Source organism: Anabrus simplex, chromosome 1 (assembly GCF_040414725.1).
Source record: "Anabrus simplex isolate iqAnaSimp1 chromosome 1, ASM4041472v1, whole genome shotgun sequence".
NCBI lineage: Eukaryota > Metazoa > Arthropoda > Insecta > Orthoptera > Tettigoniidae > Anabrus > Anabrus simplex.
The window spans coordinates 1,542,277,157-1,542,299,566 of NC_090265.1; the positions used below are offsets into that span (position 1 = coordinate 1,542,277,157).

At 38.8% G+C, this 22,410-nt stretch overlaps 1 protein-coding gene across 6 annotated transcripts in view; it reads right to left on the reverse strand.

The window, feature by feature from the left end:
* Positions 1–22,410, reverse strand: part of LOC136858486 (protein vav) — a 705,311-nt gene that overhangs the window by 91,431 nt on the left and 591,470 nt on the right. For all 6 annotated transcript variants that reach the window (XM_067138064.2, XM_067138062.2, XM_067138063.2 and 3 more), the window contains 2 exons: positions 11,903–12,034; positions 11,388–11,537 (listed from right to left, as the gene is read on the reverse strand). In XM_067138064.2, the coding sequence (XP_066994165.2) occupies positions 11,388–11,537; positions 11,903–12,034 (282 nt within the window). The remainder of the gene's footprint in view (positions 1–11,387; positions 11,538–11,902; positions 12,035–22,410) is intronic.

The window sequence follows — 22,410 nt, forward strand, 5'->3', positions numbered from 1 at the left end:
ACTTAAAAGCTTTTCAGTCTGTTGAACTCACAAACTCAGTATAAATATTACATACTGCCGGGCTGAGTGGCTCAGACGGTTGACGCGCTGGCCTTCTGACCCCAACTTGGCAGGTTCGATCCTGGCTCAGTCCGGTATTATTTGAAGGTGCTCAAATATGTCAGCCTCGCGTCGGTAGATTTACTGGCACATAAAAGAACTCCTGCGGGACTAAATTCCGGCACCTCGGCGTCTCCGAAGACCGAGAAAGTAGTTAGTGGGACGTAAAGCAAATAGCATTATTATTATTATTATTATTATTATTATTATTATTATTATTATTATTATTATTATGATTATTAAATATTACATACTAACTTATCTGTAAAAAAAGCACATTATTAAACAAGGAAATAAAATACACACTATTAAACGAAGAATGAACATCATCAGCTTTTATCAAGTCACACTCAATATTTGAAAATATTTATGTTTATTTCTGTCTTGTGAAATATGAAATTATTTTAATGAAGTCCTGCTTTGTCACCACTCCAGCATATAATGTGAGCCATTTAAAAAACTCTTACTCTTTCATTGGCCCGTATCCAAACTGTCTGTCTGTCCGTTGACCCTCCAATTATGTCCCACCATAGTCAAGTCAATTACATGCTACACTTCCCCTTCAGATGCTTTAATCCTAGTGTTCCCTTAGAACATTGTTGTTCCTATCCTTATTATTATTTCTCATATTACAATTCTTTAAAAGCTATGTAAGAGTTCTTAATGAGCATTAAATAGTCTGCCTAAATTATAAAAAATGATAGACAGTAGACAGGTAAGGCAAAATTAGAAGTCGTCAAGAAAATAGAGTACCGGGATATGATGACGTGCGGAAGTTGAAAATGATCAGAACAAATTAAAAAAAGCAAACCTGAAGAGTATGAGTGTATTATCAGTTGTTAACATGTTGGACAAATGATGCCAAATCCTGATTGCAGGGTGCATACAAATGTATTTAATGCATTAGTTTAATCTATGGCATTTTGCGTAGCAGAGACCTGGGGAGTTGGAGAAAAAGTTTCATAATAATGGTATTTGCTTTACGTCCCACTAACTACTTTTATGGTTTTTGGAGATGGCGAGGTGCCATAATTTAGTTTTGCTTTTATAGGATATGTTCTCCCTTGAGGTCTTCTTTTACGTGCCAGTAAATCTACCGACACAAGGCTGACATACTTGAGCACCTTCAAATACCACCGGACTGAACCAGTATTGAACCTGCCAAGTTGGGTCAGAAGGCCAGCGCCTCAACCATCTGAGCCACTCAGCCCAGCAGAAAAAGTTTCCACACTTGATGTAATCACAAGTAAATTTGCTAAAATAATTATGGGATTACCCAGTTGTACTGCAAGCTATGGAGTAGGAATGATGTGCAAGGATGTAAGTCTACAGGGAAATATAAGTCTGAAGATGGGATCAGATGGCAAAGTGTTAAATATAGGCTTCCCACAACAAATGAAATATCAGAATCAAGGGTGCTGAGTGGATGGGTTATAGAATATTCTGGAAAGGATAAGAATTGGATCCGCTAGCCTCCATCCCATCAGTATCTTACATAGGACTCGTTCACTATCAGTGTGTGTAAACAATTCACCCCTTGCGCTCTTCAGTTTCAGCCTGAGTGCATTGTTTGACGGACCTGACCTAAATCTTCTGACATGCCTCATGACGTATGTGTGTTTATGAGTTAAATTTTATTTAATTTTTTGGTTATTATAGTAAAAGTGCGTCAATTTTGTTTTATTTTTGCATAAAATAATGCCTTCGTATATACTGAAGTCCAACTCATCGTGGATGAAACTAGGGAAAGAGAAATCAAAAGTGTTGGGAAGGAACTGACAAGAGAAGAGAAGAGAAGGGAAGTGATAATCCAAGAAGCGATTGACGAACTTGCATCGGATGATGACGTGGACGACGAGCTACAAATACAAAAAGAAAGTTCCAGTTCAGAGGAGTCTGCTGATAAAGAGGGTCAAGTTGAGTGCCAAGAACCTCAGTACAGTACATTGGAAAAGAAAACACAACAACATGGGCTGTCCACTGTCCTCCACGGAATAGAAATACGAGAACGCCTGCACAAAATATAGTGAGACGCTTACCTGGGGTGACACATCATAAATAAAACTCTCCAATAGAAGCGTGGAAAATATTAGTTACGGATGAAGTGTTGGATGACATTGTAACATTTACTAACCAATGTATTGCAAAAGTACAACCTCAGTATTCAAAGCAAATCGACGCCCGAGGCATAAGTAGGATGAGGTAGGGGCATTTATTGGCCTTCTGTATTTGGCGGAGGTCTACAGTGCATCTCATTTGAACCTATTGGTTTTATGGGGAACTGATGGGTTTGGTATCAAGTTTTCAGAACCACCATGAACTTAAAACGATTTAAATTTCTTAAAGAACCATAAGATTTGATCACGCCACAACATGCAGGCAGCTAAGATTATTAGACAAGCTCGCCCCCATTCGAGACATTTTTGAAAATGTTGTTGAGAAATGCAAGACAAGCTACTCTGTGAGCAAGTATTTGACCATCTGAGCCAAACCCTAAACTCCAATTTCCATATAATTTTTTGTTTGTTCTTTAGGTCTATTTTTTTGGAAGGGAGGGTTAATCTCCAACATATGTAAAGTTGTGACATGTTTCTTGATAGTCAGTATGCATTTTCCCTCTTAATCGTTAAGAGGCTGTAGGACTCCAACCTCAAAATTTATTCTTCCTTTTCCTCCTTTTCCGTTACTGTATATTCTGTGACTAGCTGATGTACCCGTGCTTCGCTATGGAATTCTACATTGTATACAGAATTCTAGGTTAGATAGTGTACACGTTGTGAGCAAGATTGTATTTAATTGCATAGCTCTCAAGGTTACCCTAGAAACGCAACAGGGAAGTCACCAAACGTCTTTTTTCATATGAAGACTGGGTTAGGGAATTTTCATTATTAATGGTAGGCCCGCTTGCCTAACAGCAGTCACAATCAGGTTGGAGAGTTTTCATTATAATGTATAATGGCAGGCATTTACTCTCCACCTGCCTTTTTACATCTTCAGAAAGACAGTCTTAGTAGTTTTCCCAACTGAAATGAACATAGGTCATTACAATGACGTCAGTAGGAATGGGGCGATTAAAAGCAATGCTTTCATATGAAATACTCAATCAAATGAAAAACCACACATTTTCTCACTTTTAATAAACAGTAGCCTACTACGTTGCCGATCTAACAGTCCAAAGTTCCAGAGCTGGAATGACCAAGCCACAGACAGCCATGATCCATGAACATTCTTCTTTTTTGGAGGGGGGAGTCGAAAATGAAATAGTGGAGAGTCCCAGGGCAAAAACTATGCCCTTTTACTAATCTATTTCCTAGGAGTACCCGATGAGTCGGAAAATCTCTATTCACTACACTAATGGCGGAAAAATCTATCTGACTTGGAGGCAAATTATTCCTCTAAGCGAGATCAAAAACCCCCTCTTCACTGCAAATGTAGAATTTAATAAAAGTGAAGAGGAAGAAGCTTTTCTTAAGAAACCGCTCTTTTCAGGGTTGAATTTTGAGTTAGAGTGTTTAGTGAATTGTGGCGCTATAATTCGGAATAAGAGAGCCTCCGTGGCTCAGGCGGCAGCACATTGGCCTCTCACCGCTGGGCTCCGTGATTCAAATCCCGGTCACTCCATGTGAGATTTGTGTTGGACAAAGCGGAGGTGGGACAGGTTTTTCTTTGGGTACTCCGGTTTTCCCTGTCATCTTTTATTCCAGGAACACTCTCCAATATCATTTCATTTCATCTGTCATTCATTAATCATTGCCCCAGAGAAGTACGACAGCCTTCGGCAGCCGGCACAATTCCTATCCCCGCCACTTACACTGGGGCTTCATTCATTCAATTCCTGACCCGGTCACTGACTGGAAAACAGGTTGTAGGTTTTCATTCATTCATTCAAACAAGATAGGAAAGATAAACAAAATATGCAGATCAATGACAACTAAGGGTAATATGAATAGATGTAAAACAGGATGTGGAAGTTACTGGACAACCTTACCGGGACCATAAATTGCTTGAGCAAAACTGTCAGGTTTCTTATAATATTGTTTATTAAACATAAAATTCCTTAATAGCCTTCAGCAATTTGAAGCTAAAACATACATAGCTTAACTACATTAATAGGCATTGACACAGTGCTCGACGGCACTCGCAAAATGACTTGAAGATATTATTTACGTTGTTAATCCAAAATCGTTGTCTACCTTACAGATAACGTGACCACTGAGGTCTAGGTTTATAAAACTATAAATATTACATTAAGATACTTGTTGTTGTTATTTTTGTTTTGTTTTTTATTTCTTTAAGTAACCTTGTATGGTTGAGAACAGCATTTTTATTTAAACCTTGAATTAACGTTGGTACAGTAGAGTCTCAATTATCTGACCTAAACGGGACCTGGAGTATGTCGGATCACCAAAAATGTCGGATAATACAGAATAACATTGAAAATGAACTAAAACAAACAGGAAGGTTTTACGGTACTCTATTTATTGACCTATAAATTCAATTGTACAGTAGATGCAGTACTGAACGAAAACATTCCAAATGTCTTACGAAAAGAAACTTGTCAATAATGTCTGCTTAGCTGCTGATTCACGTTTTCTTGCTGCGAGATCCCGCCGTCGACGATAATCCTTCACTGTGAGTCATCGTTTTCTCCTTTTGTTCTGCAGTGCCTCGTTCTTCTTCTTCTTCTATTCTTCTTCTTCATCCTCATTGTCGTTAGCATTCACAAAAACAATAATATCAAGGTCAGTTACTTCAAACAGCTGATCTTGTGCACACTACTTACTCACATCTTGAGTCGTAGCATCGTCACAACCAGGAATGCAATTCAGTAAGGGAACAATGTTTTCCACGTCTTCTTGTACCACCTCCTCTCGATGTTCAAACTCACTCAACAATATGTTCCAAGACTTTCTAACGTCGCTGTTTCAACTTTTTCCGAAGACTTCGCTATCCAGTATGCCACGTCTTTCATGTTGTTTCGCTTTAACTTTTCTATCATGTCCTTGTCATTGACCATTTTCTCTATCAGGGATGAAAGGAGTTTCCGCCGATAGTTCCTCTTCAATGTTTCCAGTGCACCTTGGTCCATTGGCGGCATAATGACGTCACGTTAGGAGGGAGGATCATGACTTTGATGTCACCATTTCTAAGTTGCTCTTCATTTGGGTGTGATGGAGCATTGTCTGATAGAAGAAGAGCTTTTCTAGGGAGATTGTTTGAAGCTAGAAATGTTTCTACATCTAGAACAAACTGTATAAAGAACAGTCTTTTAAGAAGTCAGCAGACATCCAGGCAGTCTTCTGATTCATGTAATGGACTGGAAGAGCATTAACAGAAATATTTTTAAATGCCCTAGGCTTCTTTGCTTTACCAATCATAAACAATTTTGCTTTTAAGTTCCCAGTAATATTACTACAGGCAAGAACAGTAACTCTTTCCTTACTACGTTGTCGCCAGGTGCAGACGTCTTGGCTTGGGCTGCGAGAGTTTTGATGGCAGCATCTTAAAATTCAGCCCAGTCTCATCACAATTAAAAATCTGATCACCGGTTAATCTTTCAGCAAGAATTATTTCTTGAAATTCCTTTTTAAATTTCACAACCTCATTGGATTTAGCTGACAGTTTTTCTCCACAGATATTAAGCTGCCCAATGCCATACCGTTTTTTCCAGCGATCAAGCCACCCAGCACTGGCAGTAAAATTAGGGTCCCCTTCATTAAACTCCTTTGGAAATACACTCCCATTTCTTGCAGAATGGGGCCCGATTGACAAGCCCTTTTCCAGGTGTTGAGCGAACCAAAGAAATAGTGCTTCACTTACTTTTTCGTACTCACATTTATTATCATTTTCTTAATTTTCAGTGCATCACTTGTTGCTCTGGTAGAGCCCCACTTTTAAATTTCTTTCCAGTCTCCATCTGTAACACGTCCAACACCATAATCTTAAGGCACTTATTGAAGAGTTTCCCCTTTGTCCAGTCTCTTTAACCCATTTTTCAACCTTCACATTCAACGAAGATATTTATGTAGTTACAAATATTCTGAAGAAACACAACACCAACATTGCATATCGAACTAACAATAGAAAAATGGATATATTATATAATACCAGCTCAATTAACAATACTAACATTTATCAGAAATCAGGTGTCTACAGATTCCAATGTCATAACTGTCAATCCTCGTACATTGGTCAAACAGGGAGGAACTTCAAAATCAGATACATGGAACATGTTAATGCTACAAAATATAATAGATACTCGGCAGTTGGCCAGCACATTCAAGATTCAAAGCATAGCTTCAGCAACATACAACAAGATAATAGAGGTGCTCATGAATATGGACAAAGGCCCTATTCTTGACGTCGCAGAAAATTGCTTCATTCACTTAGACCAGTTCTTCAACTCCAATTCGAATCTGAATGAAGTCTCAGAAAAAACTAATATTTTATTTGATTTTTTAATTTAAGTATTTAAGTATTTTAATCTTCCTAATAGGAGGTGAATATTTACTGCGATACACAGTACCCTATCATGTTACAAACCCCCATCACATTGTTCACAAGACCCACCTTAAACCTACTAATCCCCTAACAAGATCTTTTTCTTCCCCCATCTTCCTCCCCTCCAGACCTACCACATTTTATATCTCCTTCCCACAAGACTAATGTCTTTTACCACTGACTGATTTCATATTCATCAGTATTAAATTTTTATCAGGTATAAATTACAAGTGACTCTTATGTTCTCGACACTCTGGTTGACGCATATCACATGTGTGTGTTTTAAATGACTCTTTACTTTGGAAGCCTATCGGAGCCTTCTATTGAACGGATGGACAAAGACTACATATCGAAGAAACTTCTTTTATTCCTTATTATTAAGCCGTTACTCTTCTGTTATGACACATGGCGTGATTAGTCAGTTACAGATTGTGTCCTTGCTTATATATTGTGATCTTTTTACGGCTGATGATGACATTATATATGTCGAAACCGGTCCCAAAGTTGAATGAAAGGTATTTGTAACATAAACATGTACCTAATTAGTATTGAAAAGGTTGAACCTAATAGATATCTTATTGTTAACATGACAGTGTGCCAACCCGCATGACTGACCTTGTAGAAAATGTGCCGAATACCAACCTAGAGCAAGTAGCCCAGCTGAATGAACACAGTAGTCGATGGCAGCGAGCTACACTTCATGCCAACATCCCATCATCATCATTGTCGTCGTCGTCATAATAACACTGTAGCAACCTTATACCTGTGATGATGTTAAGTAATACGATGACGATAAGTTGGAAGTGACCAAATATCTCATGTAGTGCACATGTATCATAGTTTATTAAACACTAAGTAACCACTCATTTTATCTTGTTCATTAGCCAGCATGTATTCATGTTCATAGCTGAAAATAGGACCATTGTATTTTATAAGATGTTATTAGAAAATATCTAGCAATAGTAGAGGTGATTCAAAACAAAACTACGGATTTTCAAATTTATCCATCATCAGTAAGCACTTTTTACTTATCAGCTCATGAAGGTATTATTGACTAACTGAAATAGACGTCTTCTCTATTCGAGCATTATTTGGAATATAAATACATTATTCTGGTTGGTAGAGCTTGCTTATGACATGCTTTATTGAAATTGCATTGCACTGATTGTGTGCTGAAGGAAGGCTCTGTTATTATCTATGTATGTGGTTTTGACATAGTTTTCTTCTTCTTTATAATATATTTCTTCCTCTCATGAAAAGCCAAGTATCTTCTGGCATTAAATTTTGTGTTTAAAATATTCTGATGTACTTTATTGCTATTACTCTCTCTGACATATTTGTAAAGTTTCTTATCTTTTTCCACTTCAATAAACCTTTCTGTGTTTTTGGATCTCACATTTTACACACTGATTAAAATTTCTCCCTGTGTCCCTCTCTAGTTCACACTTATTTCAGAAAACATTTTCTCCCCCAACAGTTTGGTTCTAAGTTTCTATCTGAAAATAGATCCATAGATAATTCATATACATCCTTATTATGAATAGAACATATTCACTGAGCAATTGATATATGTTAGCTCTGAAGTATCAAGAGAAACATGTACACGCAATGAAATCGTGCAAAGGGAAAGTATGTAGTAATCTTTCAATGCAAAAGTTTGTGACATAGTTTGTCTTGCAGATACAGTATATTGAAAATAACTTGGACAATGAACAGACAATTAAGAACTTGACTGGCTCATAATCAATACCATATAGTTCTGAGGAATGAGAGTTGTACCGGTTTAAAAAACATGTAAAAATTGTCTTTGGGGACACATGTGTAAAGAGAGGGGTAATCTTTAACTGTGGTTCTGTGCAGTAAAAGGGTGAAGAAGATTGGTTGGGCACACTATGGCAGGCTATTTAGTTCTCATGTCTTGCTGGCACCAGAAGGAACCCCTCTTTCTGCTGTTCTGGAGAACATCAGAGAGCGTGGGAATTATGCCAGAAAGAACCCTTGTTGCTGGTATTCTGATCTATGTAAGAGGGTGTAAGGATGTTCTACCCTCGTCAAAGAAGACGCAAACGCTGCCATGGAGAAATTCCGCACGTGATTGGTCGATTGGTTTCCTTGTTCTGGAATAGTGCCGCATGGAAACTGGGGGTTTATATCTTAAAATGAGAGTTAGTGTCTAACATTCTGATCTTGATTCTCTGCCAAGGCAGACGTATCCATTCCAAGCTCTCGCTCCACCCAGAGAGTTCTAGTCTATGTAATGGGATTATGTAAGTTTTATTTTCTTTAACATGTCTTTACTAACCCTTTTCACTTGCAGGAATTTTGTGGGGCAGTCGTGCATCTTTGATGAATCAATTTGATTGAAAAAACATTTTTCAGTGCTATAATACACAGTTTGTTTAGGGAACAGGAAACTCTGACGCATTAATGTACTTGCAAAGCAACTCATGACATTGTAATTTTCTTTGTTTTTCTGTTTCTGGTAGAATTGGGCTGGCCCAATGCAATAAGAGAATCTTCAATTCAAAAATAGGTTTGTAACTGGATATGCTACCACCTCATGGTACGTATCCGTTATATGGTAATAATTGCATGGTCAAGTTTTCACAATCCCCTTGATGTCGGTTAGCTTTCTTGCATTCCCTAATTTGCTGCTGTTTAATCTTTGTTTTTAAATTTTAAATCCCTTTGATATCACTTTTAAACCTGCACGGAACATCACTCGGGTTTTGAGGACAGGACTACCAACCCTCTCATACCGGTACCTGCAGGTACGACTGTCAAGTCGATGGGTCGCTTTCAATTGTTTTTGTTTTAAAGGGCAGTATTTTAATGTAATATTTATTGTTTTATAAACCAGAACTCAGTGGTCATCTTATCTGTAGGGTAGACAACGATTTTGGATTAACAATGTAAATAATATCTTCAAGTCATTTTGCGAGTGCCGTCAAGCACTGTGTTAACGTCTATTAATGTAGTTAAGCTATGTATGTTTTAGCTTCAAATTGCTGAAGGCTATTAAGGAATTTAATGTTTAATAAACAATATTTTAATAAACTTTATAGTTTTGCTCAAGAATGCATTACTAAGTTTTAGTCCCGGTAAGGTTGTCCAGTATCTTTAACATCTTGTTTTACATCTATTCATATTACCCTTAGTTGTTGTTGATTTGCATATTTTATTTATCTTTCCTATCTCTTTTGAATGAATTAAAACCTATAACCTGTTTTCCAGTCAGTGACCGGGTCAGGAATGGAATGAATGGGGCCCCCGTCTAGCGGCGAAGATAGGAATTGTGCTGGCTGCCGAAGCCTGTTGCACTTCTCTGGGGCAATGATTAATGAATGACAGATGAAATGAAAATATATTGGAGAGTGTTACTGGAATGAAAGATGACAGGGAAAACCGGAGCACCCAGGAAAAAACCTTGTCCCGCCTCCGCTTTGTCCAGCATAAATCTCACATGGAGTGACCGGGATTTGAACCACGGAACTCAGTGGTGAGAGGCCGGCGCGCTGCCGCCTGAGCCATGGAGGCTACTCCTATCTTGTTTATTATTATTATTATATTATTGTTTTTATGTGTATAATGTTATCATGGTACCTCTGTTCACAGCTGTAGCCAAGTCTCTCAAATATACATTTCTTTTTTTTTGCTATTTGCTTTACGTCGCACCGACACAGATATGTCTTATGGCGATGATGGGATAGGAAAGGCCTAGAAATACCTTAATTAAGGTACAGTCCCAGCATTTGCCTGGTGTGAAAATGGGAAACCACGGAAAACCATCTTCAGGGCTGCCGACAGTGGGGTTCGAACCCACTATCACCCGGTTACTAGATACTGGCCGCACTTAAGTGACTGCAGCTATCGAGCTCGGTATACTACATTTCAACAAACGATATTTTCTGGTTATTGCATACTGTGAACATACCCTATTATTGTTAGCCTCTAATTTTACACTACCTGCTAATTTTTGCTACCTCTATGTACAATCACAGAGTACTTAACTGTATGTATTTCATAAGAACTAGAAAATAACTATGTTTTGATGTTTCCAGAGGAAACCTGTCAAAGAATAAGGTTTGAAAAAAAGTAATACAATTAAACATTAAAATTATCAATATCTTACTTTAGCCGCCTCTGTGGTGTAGTGGTTAGCGTGATTAGCTGCCACCCCCGGAGGTCCGGGTTCGATTCCCGGCTCTGCCACGAAATTTGAAAAGTGGTACGAGGGCTGGAACGGGGTCCACTCAGCCTCGGGAGGTCAACTGAGTAGAGGCGGGTTCGATTCCCACCTCAGCCATCCTCGAAGTGGTTTTCCGTGGTTTCCCACTTCACCTCCAGGCAAATGCCGGGATGGTACCTATCTTAAGGCCACGGCCGCTTCCTTCCCTCATCCTTGCCTATCCCTTCCAATCTTCCCATCCCCCTACTAGGCCCCTGTTCACTATAGCAGGTGAGGCCGCCTGGGCGAGGTACTGGTCATACTCCCCAGTTGTATCCCCCGACCAAGAGTCTGAAGCTCCAGGACACTGCCCTTGAGGTGGTAGAGGTGGGATCCCTCGCTCAGTCCGAGGGAAAAGCCGACCCTGGAGGGTAAACAGATGATGATGATGAATATCTTACTTTGCGCTATATTTCTGCTGTTATGCAGTAGCAGTTATGTCCACAGTTGTCTGGATATTAGTTTCCATTTCCCATTGAAACACCATATACTACATTCTACTCCCATGCAAAATACCATTATGAACTACATTTTTATATGATGAAATAATAACACTTACTTTTCAAAATTCTCCTTGAGACTTGTGTGCTCATAGAATTTCACAAGCTCAGCAATACTTGTGAAATAGCGAGCACGGGAAAGATAATATTGCAACAGTCCATTGATAGTTCTTTCAAACACTACTATATGTTTGATTCCTGTGCTGGTTCTGCAAACAAGAACAGAGAAACCAATAAAAGCCTACAATCTGGAATTAAAATCGTTGATCTGGTCAGAATCAAACCCAGCACTTTTGGATAAGTGGCAGACACATTACTGTTATGCCACACCACAGGGGTGGGATAATTTTGTTAACCTTTCTATAAGTATGGGGAAAGTAATGAAAAGATAGACATTAACAGTGTTTTCACCAATTTACTTTTCAATTTTAGGAAGAAGAAAAAGAAGGCTGAAAAAGAGATCTGTACATGACTGAGGTAAAAATAAAGTACCACCAAAAGGCCAAGGAAAGTGAGTTGTTTCTATATTTACTGCATATTTCCTAAGAGATTATGAGAACAAAATTTTACTTACTTCAATCCAAGGGCATATGTTGATTCACTTGGATTACTTCGTCCTCGTGGTCTGACCCTTACGAGGTAAGTACCATTCTTCCGTTGCCTTAGTAGGTTTGAAGCTTCCTCCCTTTCTATTTCACCAACAAACCTGGATGTATGAACAAAAGAAAGAAGATATAAGTTAATATCTGCCCTATAATTCACATTTCTTTATTATCGAACTAAGGGATTTTCTTTTCTCATTTACAGTAGGTATAACATAAGCCAAGATCACAAAAGATAGGGAACAAAGTGAGCATAATAGGATATACAATAATCAAACTACTCACAATAAACTCAGTTATTACAAACATGTCCAAATAAATTAAAATTAACTAAGAGAGTTTAATTCTTAAACTGGTTGCATAATGTCAATTGGCCATCACTCTCCAGTCTCAAGGCTGCGTGATTCAAATCCCAAACAACTAGTGCACTCACACAGAGTGAAATCCTTCAAGGACATATACTAGCATATTAAAGAGACTATTTACAGGCCAAACTCCTGTAACTTCCGAGATCAATAATTTGTAGCTAATTTATCGTCATCATAATCATCACATCATTATTATTATTGAAGTGTCAGAGTGCTTAATGAGAATACTAGTATCAGAGTGAGGTACACTGCTACCTCTCTGGGAGCGTCCCTGTGAGAATCAGAGTTCATCATGGATCAATATTGTCACCACCATTCTTCATACTTGTAACGGGTGCCATTTTGCATGACCTGCTTTGGAGTGTTCCTGGGATATTGTTGTATGCCAGTAGCATTCTGCTTGCATCCACCACCAAGGCAAAACTGCATGGCTGTGTTCAAAGATGGATTGACTACTAAGCCAATTCAGCCTGCACGTAAATGTCAAGAAAACTGAATATTTGGAAACTAAGCCGGGTACATTCATTGTCAAGGCCAACATTCAAGAAAATATTTGAGGTGTTGATGCACAATAGTAACATTATATTATCAGCATGGCTTGCTAGTTCAATCAGCCAATAGATTAAGCAGCCTTTTTGAAGAGTGGACAGTCGTGAAGAATGAGGTCAGTAGGGCTGGTGAAGAAGGGTTGGGAAGATAAGAAAGGTCAACTATTCCCAAGAAAGCCACTGGTGACAAGTGTGAAAAATACTGCACCATTAGTTTAATATCTCATGCTTGAAAAACTTTATACTGTATTATTTACAGAAGAATGGAAAGACAAGTTGAAACTGAGTTGGGAGAAGATCATTTTGGCTTCAGAAGAAGTGAAGGAACATGTGAATCAATCCTGACTTTACATCTGATCTTAGAGGACCAAATTAAGGGAGAACAAGCCCGGGTACATGGCATTTGTAGTTCTAGAAAAAGCATTCGATAATGATGATTGGACTAAGCTATTTGAGATTCTGAAGGTGATTGGGATCAGATACCGAGAACAAAGAATTATCTACAATCTGTATGAAAATCAGTCTACAGTGATAAGAATCAAGGGGTTTGAAAAAGAAGCAGCAAAGGAAATGAAAGAGGAATTTGGAAAGAGCATCACAATCCAAGGAGAAGGAATGAAAACTCTGAGATTTGAAAATGATGATATCTTCTCTGAGTCTGCAGAAGATCTAGAAAATTACTGAATGTTGTATGGACACAGTCTTGAAGAAAGAGTATAAGATGAAAATAAATAAATCCAAAACAAAAGTAATGGAGTGCAGTCAAACTAAATCAGACGATGAAGGAAATATTAGATTAGGAAATTAAGTCTTAAAGGAAGTAGATGAACATTTTTACTTGGGTGGTAAAATATCTAATGATGGCAGAAGTAAGGAAGACATAAAATACAGACTACTACAAGCCTTTCGAGAAAAGAAATTTGAATACTGATATAGGAATTAAAAAGAATGTTTTGGAAGACTTTTGTATGGAGCATGGCATTGTATATAAGTGAAACATGGATGATAACTAGCTCAGAAAGGAAGAGAATAGAAGGTTTTGAAATGTGGTTGTATAGAAGAGTGCTGAAGGTGGCATGGATAGATCGAATGATGAATGAAGAGATAATCGAATTGGTGAGAGGAAGATTGATTTGGCTAAATTTGACAAGAAGAAGAGATAGAATGATAAAATGCATCTTAAGGAACCAAGGACTTGTTCAGTTGGTTTCTGAGGAAAATGTCGGCAGTAAGAACAGTAGGAGTAGACTAAGGTATGAATATGACAAGCAGATTAGAGCAGATGTAGGATGTAGTAGTTATATAGAAATGAAAAGATTAGGACGGGATAGGGTGGCATTGAGAGCTGCATCAAGCCAGTCTATGGACTGACGACTGAAACAACAACAATGCCACAACAAGCTCTTTTAACTGTTTGTAGCTAATCTATCATATTGAGAATTCTTCTAATTTTAAACAATTGCCATTGTTTTAACATGCTTATGTATTACCTCATATTCAGTACTAGCAAGATACCCGTACTTCGCTACGGTATTATAATTAAATTTATAATTGAATGCTTAACGTTTTATATATAATCCGCCGAAATTCGCAATCTAACTCGTTTTCTGAGAGAATCCGCCAAAATTCGTGATCTGACTCGTTTTCTGAGAGATTACGGCAAAGTTCCTCCCATTTTTCAATCTTTCTTTCCAGCAATCGATTTCGTACTTCCCAGGCTAGGTTCAGGTATTCCACCCGGCCAGTTGGGTCACTAAATCTTTGCCATCTTTTCCTATAAGCATTTTAATATGGATCAAATCCTTGAGGAGATCCGGCGTGGCGTCGTCTTGGGTGCCTTGGCGGTACTGAACCCGCGGCTGGACTGCAATCATAGTCATTACCCGGCCAGGACCCGTTTCCAGCACGGTACGCACATTTTGAGAACGGTCCAGAACATTATTATTATTATTATTATTATTATTATTATTATTATTATTATTATTATTATTAGGGTGGATGATATTAGTTGAATTTAGGTTATTATTATTATTATTATTATTATTATTATTATTATTATTATTATTATTATTATTGATGGTCTGTAACCCACAGCCCCGCAGCAAAAAGCAAGACCGCTACTTGGCGGTAAATTACATCGCCTACCATTGTCATTGCTGACAATGTGACCAGCACCATCGTCGCGCGTAGGCAAGTGTGCAAGATTTCTGGCGACACGAATGATATACTTCCGTGATTTATTGACCTTATTGTTGATTTATCCCCCCCCCAAAAGGCGTGTTTCCTTGTGTTTAAAGGAGATTCCAAATACCAGTGTTCACGTCTGTTACCTTCAGTTCTGAGGTATAAGTATCCCCATAAAAATAATTCACTTTTTTCACTTCCTTTCACACTCCCTCTCCCCTAAGTGAATTTCCCATTAAAAATACTTGTCTCTTTAATAGTAAAGGATCTTCTAAATACCAATTATCATGACTAACATCTTCAGTTTTTGAGGTATGTGCCCACATAAAAGGAATTCAACTCCTTTTCATCCCTGCCCCCCAAAATGATTTTGCCCCAAAACGCTTTTTTCTTTGTTTTTAAAGGAGATCCAAATATCAATTTTTACGTCTGTAACAACTTTAGTTTGTATAAGATGTAAGTATCCTCATACAATTAAATCAATTAATTTTTCAATTTTTCACCTCCCCCCCCACTTCATTGGATTTTCCGAGAATACTCGTTTGTTTAATTTTAAAAGAGATTCCAAATAGCAATTTTCACGTCTGCAAAATCTTTCGTTTTTGAGATAATAGTATCCTCATACAAATAATTTAATTAATTTTTCAATTTCCCTCTTCTCTTTAGGGGGATTTCCGAAAACAAAAAATACGTATCTGTTGGAATGTTGTGATTTTCTCATAAAAATAAAATGTCATGTGTATATAGTTTTAAGGAAAAACAACATTGAGGTTATGTGTTGGTAATTCATATTAATTTAGTCGAGTGGTTTATTGTTCTTTGGACGTTTTGAATTGCCATGTGTTTGTGTGAACCAATGTCAGTTATAGTCAACAGCTCGTAATAAGTGGATGTGTGTGAAGAAGCTGGTGTTTCAATGGTATAATTTGATTACCTAAACCGGTGTAACGAGCAGAAATGAAGATTTTTCAACAGGTTATGGGCCCAGAGCTCCAGAGCGGCAAAACGCCGCAGTAAATTTTGGACAATATAAGTGAAAATGGAGTAACGAGAATTAACGTCGGACGAAGCAAGGTGTGACATTATTGATGAAAAAAATGGCAACCTCGTGGACCGGTGAAGAAACACTGAATAGGAATGTGGCCAAACTTACAGTGTAGAACTATTTTCCGTGGGCATTGAAGGTGAAACAAGAACTGTTGTTGAAATATGTCTGGGAATCAGTAATATGGTATAAGGATACGCCAGGTCGTAAACTGCCTCAGACAGAAACAAGACGGCGAGCGCGAAACAATGTGATCGCGTTAACGGTTATTTTCAAATATGTCGGAGAAGATTTTGAAAGTGACATTGCAGATATTGAATCAGCGAAAAAGGCATGGGAAAAACTGGACGAGTTATGTAATGATGGAGGGCTAGTGAATGGTGCTATGACCTTGAAACAGTTAACTCATTTTGTGAAGCCCAAGGACATGAGTGTTCAAGAATACTTCGCAAAGATAAATCAACTGTGGAGGAGAACGAGTAAAGCCGGACATGAGTTCACAGATCAACAAGTTGCAGGAATGATCATCGGAAATCTTACAGAGGAATGTGCAGTTTGTATCCCTTCCTTGGAAGCTGATTTGGCGAAACTGACCATCTCGAAGGTGAAGGCGAGACTACTCACGGAAGAAAGCAGAAGGAAATTTAGCAAAATGGAGGAAAGGCTTACGACACTGGAAAACGTGAGAAGGATGAAGCTCAAGCCATGGTTGTTCAACAGAAGCGAGATATCAAGAAAGAAGACGTGGGATGAGGAAAATATAGTTGCTACAATTGCGGTAAACAGGGACATATATCTAAATATTGTCGCAGTACCCAAAAGTGCTTCAACTGTGGTAAGTCGGGACATTATTCAAAAGTATATCAACAATGAAGAGTGACTAATCATCGCAGGAGAGTAGATCAGTGAATACGAGTGGAAAAGTGGTAAGCTCAGAAATTATACATGTAGTAGATAAAGCAATGAGCATGGTAGTTTCTGTAGGAACTGAGAAAATTAAAGATTGGCTGTTCGATTCAGGTGCATCCCATCATATGTGTCCAACAAAGGAGATGTTCATAGACATGTTAACAAATGTAACCGGGAATGTAGAAATAGGAGATAACAGTAAGCTGGATATCAAAGGTATAGGTAAGGTGAAAGTAAAAATGTCCACAGGATGGACAATTATATTTACAGACGTGTTGTATGTACCAAACTTAAGTGCAAATTTAATATCAGTTGGTATGTTAACCAGCAAAGGTTTCAAAGTAGGATTTGCAGGTGAGAAAGCAGTGATTCTAGATAAGAATGGAGATGAAACATTGTTTGTTGCAAACAGAAGGAATTATGTGTATGTAGTACAAACAGAGGGAAGAAATGATATTGTAGCTGTGAGTGACTGTGATCAAATAATAGATCAAGAATGTAATAACAATGTAGCATTTAACAGTGTTGGCGCGAGAGATATGGACATGTTCATTCTGAAGCTTTGTTTAAATTGCCTATGTTAGAATTGAAAAAGAGTAATGATATTAATACTTGTTCTGTATGCATTCAGGGGAAACTAAGTAACAAGGGAGTACCTAAGTCTTGTGAGCGTAACGCAGAAAAACCACTTGATGTTGTGCACACTGATGTAATTGGAAAAATTAGTCCTCCATCACTTGGGAAATCTCAGTATGTTGTAACTATGATTGATGAATACTCCAGATTTAATGTGGCTGTATGTGTGAAAAATAAGGATGAAGTGTTGGAGGTGTTTAATAGGTATCAGGCAAATGCAGAAAAGTTACATGGTGTAGGAATTAAGATAGTGCAATCTGACATTGGTACAGAGTATACATGTAGCAGGTTTCAAGCACAATTGCAAAAATGTGGTATTACTCATAGGAGGTCAGTACCGTACACTCCACAACAGAATGGATTAGCAGAAAGGCAGAATAGAATGATGTTTAATACTGTTACATGTCTATTGATCCAGTCAGGGTTACCAAAGGAATTCTGGGGAGAAGCGGTAATGACTGCAGTGTACTTAAGAAATAGGTGCCCATCCTCAGCATTAAATTTTCAGATACCGTATGAACTGTGGTTCAATAGGAAGTTGGATCAGGAAGAAATAGGTAGATTGAAAGTATTTGGATGTCAGGCGTGGGCTGTGAGGGAAGACAGCAGAAAGTTAGATCCCAGAGCAGAGTCATGCGTTATGATAGGGTACGAGGCAGGTATTAAAGATGGATATAAGTTATGGAGTCTTGAAAGGAAAAAGGTAATAGTGAGGAGAAGTGTGGTATTTGAGGAGCAGATATTTCCCTTTAAGGTGAAAAGTCCTGAAATTGATATCAAGGAAAAGATGAATGTACCAAAGGCAGAGGGTAGTGAAACATACTTTGACATACTGTGCACTGAAGACCAGAGATAAAATTAGGGACTGAGAAGTGTGGTATTTGAGGAGCAAATATTTCCCTTTGAGGTGAAAAGTCCTGAAATTGATATCAAGGAGGACACAGAGGAGGACGGAGAGGAAACATTGGCTGTTGAGTCAACGACCGGAGAGGAACAACTAGAGGTTGAGTCTATAGCAATACAAAAACCAGGGAACAGTCTGAGAAGGTCAATAAGACAGAGGAAAGGTAAGACTTGTGCAGACTGTAAGGCAGTGATGGAAATTAGACATGCAAATGTAGTGGAACCTAGAACAGATGAGGAGGCTATGTCAAGCCAAGAGTCTGCTAACTGGATGGAAGCCATGAAAGTGGAGATCGATGAGATGAGAAAGAAGGATGTTTGGGAAATTGTAAAAGGACCAGAAAATGTCAAGATAATTAGTTCTAAGTGGGTATTTTCATTAAAATATGACAGTAAGGGTAACATTCAGAAATATAAGGCCAGGTTGGTTGCTCAAGGTTTTAAGAGACTGATGAACCTTAGTTTTGATGAAACATTTGGTCATGTTATAAAGAGGAAAACAATGATACTGTTAATAGGTATTGAGTACGTAAAGGTTGTCTTTAGAAAATCTAGATGTAACTAGTGCTTACTTAAATAGTGAAATCAGTTGTACTGTATACATGGAACAACCAGAATTGTTCGTAGAAAAGGATGTCCAAAACTATGTAAATTGAAGAAAAGCATCTATGGACTACCTAATTCGAGTAAAGACTGGAATGCTTGTGTTGATGGTATAATAAGAAGGCTAGATTTTAAGAGATGTATCAAAGAATCATGTGTGTATGTAAAGGAGTGTTGTATTATTGGCTTGTATGTTGACGACATTATTGCAATAGGTGACAAAGAGGTTGTTAAGTTGGTTAAAATAAGGTTGGCAGATGAGTTGGAGATTAAAGACCTAAGGAAATCTACAAACTTACTGTCAATAAAGATAGAACAGACAAAAGAAGGGGTTATGTTGAGTCAAAGTTTATACATTGACAAATTACTTGCTGATTTTTCCATGAATGACTGTAAACCGGGTAAGACTGTTTTACCAGGTGGGTATTCAGTAGCTGAGAATGATGAGCAGGGATTTTAACAAGTCCTGGGTGTCTTAAGATGGGTGCTATCATTCTATCTCTTCTTCTCGTCAAATTTAGCTAGTACATACCGTGGAGGCCTTCTTCTTCTTCTTCTTCTTCTTCACGAAGTTATTTTAATCCCACCGGAGAGGGTGGGTGGGCCAACAGCTAAACGAGTAGCTTTTAGGCCAAGTGTAGAGGGGAAAATGTGAGAATAATGTAAGATTAGAGTAAGTATGTGTCGTACATACGTATGGGAGAAATGTTGGGTTTTGACGTAGAGGGCACTGAGGCCAACCAAGGAAGCACCCCAGAGGAAACCCGCACGACACCCGCCATAATCAACCCCCGCTACACACCGTTTATTGAAGCATTCATATACATACATGAGAATGTTATACATATACATGAAATACGCACAAAGCAAAGGAAAGTAATGTCTCTGAAAAGTATAGAGTCTGTGATCAAATGCACATATAAGAACGTGTGTACAACATTGACAAGAACACGAAACAAATAATGGAATCAAAATATTTGGATCAATATATTGTCCGTCTTGAGGTGATCATATACATAAAAACAAGATGCACAAGGAACTAAATACTTATTGCCGTATGTTCTTCACGTGGTTTAAATTAAACAGAGAAGTACTGAAATAATAACACACGAAAATAAGATATTGAACCACGAAATCACTGAAAAGGAAACAAGAGTCTTTCTTAATGGCTTGTAACACAAACACAATATTAATTAGAAATAAATAAAGCATCTTGCCATATGCCTTAGCACCGAGCAAGACAAATAAGTACGAAACGATTAGGAACTTTACTGTGAAAAGAAAGTACGAAAAAGAAAAAGAAAGTGAAATGGAGTATGAGAAAATGCACCAAAAAGAGAAGATATAATACTTGGTGACGGCACTTGTGGTGCCCTAAATATAAATATGGAGGTGCGGCACCACTACAATCAGAATCACGCCACAAGGAGATAGTAGAAGGACATAAGTGAGGAAAGAATGAGGCAGTGGTGACAGAGAAGGTGAAGCTATGGTGTTTAAGAGGGAAAAAGATGTCAAGTGGGTGGAGTACGGGTGTTATTGAGAACAGCAGAAGCAAGGGGGAAAGTTGGAGAGCTTCAGAAATGATGGGGTTGCGATTTTGAAAACCGGTTTGGAGGTACTTGACACAAAGAGAATGAATATGAATGACGATAGTAGGGAAGGAATAAAGAGGGAGGAAGTTGGAGGAAGGTGTATCATACAGAAGATGAAAAGCTATGCGCAAGGCATGTTGGTCGAGTTTAAGAAGGTCGCGATATTGTTGTTCAGTTGCAGTCAAGCATGTCAGGGAGGCGTATGTGACGACAGGCCGGATGAACGAATGATACACGTGAAGGATCTGAGAATTTTTGAGCCCCCACGTTTTACCCATGAACAAACGGAGGGCTCGGAAACGTTAGAGGGCGCGCGTACATCTTTGATATGGTGGTTCCATTTGAGATTGTTCTGGAATCTGATGCCGAGGTACTTAAGGAGATTGGTTTCGGTTAGGCGGGAATTGTAATGGTGAGGATGACACGGTTGCGAGGGTGACAAAGGCGAGATTTAGGATGAAAAACGAGGAATTGCATTTTGGAAGCATTGACAGAGAGGTGCCAGGAGTTGAGCTAGACTTCTAATGGGTTGAGATAGTTTTGGAGTAGTTTGGTCGATTTAGGGGTAGTAGGAGTAAGGGCCATTATGGCGAGATCGTCTGCGTATTGGTATAAACGAAGGGGTGGATCAGGGTGAGGAATATCATGTGTGAAGAGGATGTACAGTAGAGACGAATGGGGAGAACCTTGAGGAAGGCCAGCAGTCATGCGGGATGTGTAGGATGGGGTGCCGTGAGTAAGTATTTGGGCAGTGCGATGCAATAAGAAATTGCAGATGAAACGGACAATGATAAGGGGGTAATGGAAGGAGGCAGAGTTTAAAGAGAAGGCCGGAGTGCCAAACAGAGTCAAACGCTTTGTCGACATCCAGACATAGAAGGGCAGCAGTGCAGCGAGGTCGAAGAAAGGAAGTGAGAGAAGCGGTGATATGGAATAAGTGGTCTTGGGTGGCATGATGAGATCGGAAACCTATCTCAGATGAAGGAAGGAGAACAAGAGAATTGAGGTGGGAGGAAATCCTACTACTCAAAATCCCCTCGAGAATTTTGGAAAGGACTGGGAGGAGAGAGATCGGACTGTAGGAATAAAGGTCGGAGGGCGGTTTGTGTGGTTTGAGAAAGAGGAGGATGTTGGCTTTTCCCCAATGAGCAGGGAAAGCACCCGTGTGTAGGATGAAAGTGTATAAATTACTGAGAAGGTCGATAACAATGGGAGGGGCTTCTTTAAGGTGACGATTTTTTTATGTTTAAGGAATTGCAGGATATCCTGAGGAGTAATGAGGGCGTTGAGAGGATGGGAGTGGTCTACAAGACTGAAATGATGGAAGGAGGGCTGCAATTCGGGGAGATCAGGTTGGAAGTAGGCAGAGATAGTAGGTTCATCGGGGTGGAAGAGGTGAGGGGCGGTGGAAGGCGAGATGACTTTGGTGTAGTGTTGGGCAAAAATGTCGGCTGTGTCTTTGTCGGGTGTCGGATGGTGGAGGGAGAGATGAAGGATGAGGTGATGTGGTTAAGGTTTATTGTTTTGGTAAGACGGCGGAAGGTAGTCCAGAATTTTTGTGGATCGTCTTGGTCAGCGAGTTCGTTACATTTGTCCATCCAAAGTCGGCGTTTAATTGCTTTGATGTAAGAACGGGCATGGCATAAACTGCGTCGATATTGAAGTAAAGTAGTCGGGTCTTTAGTACGG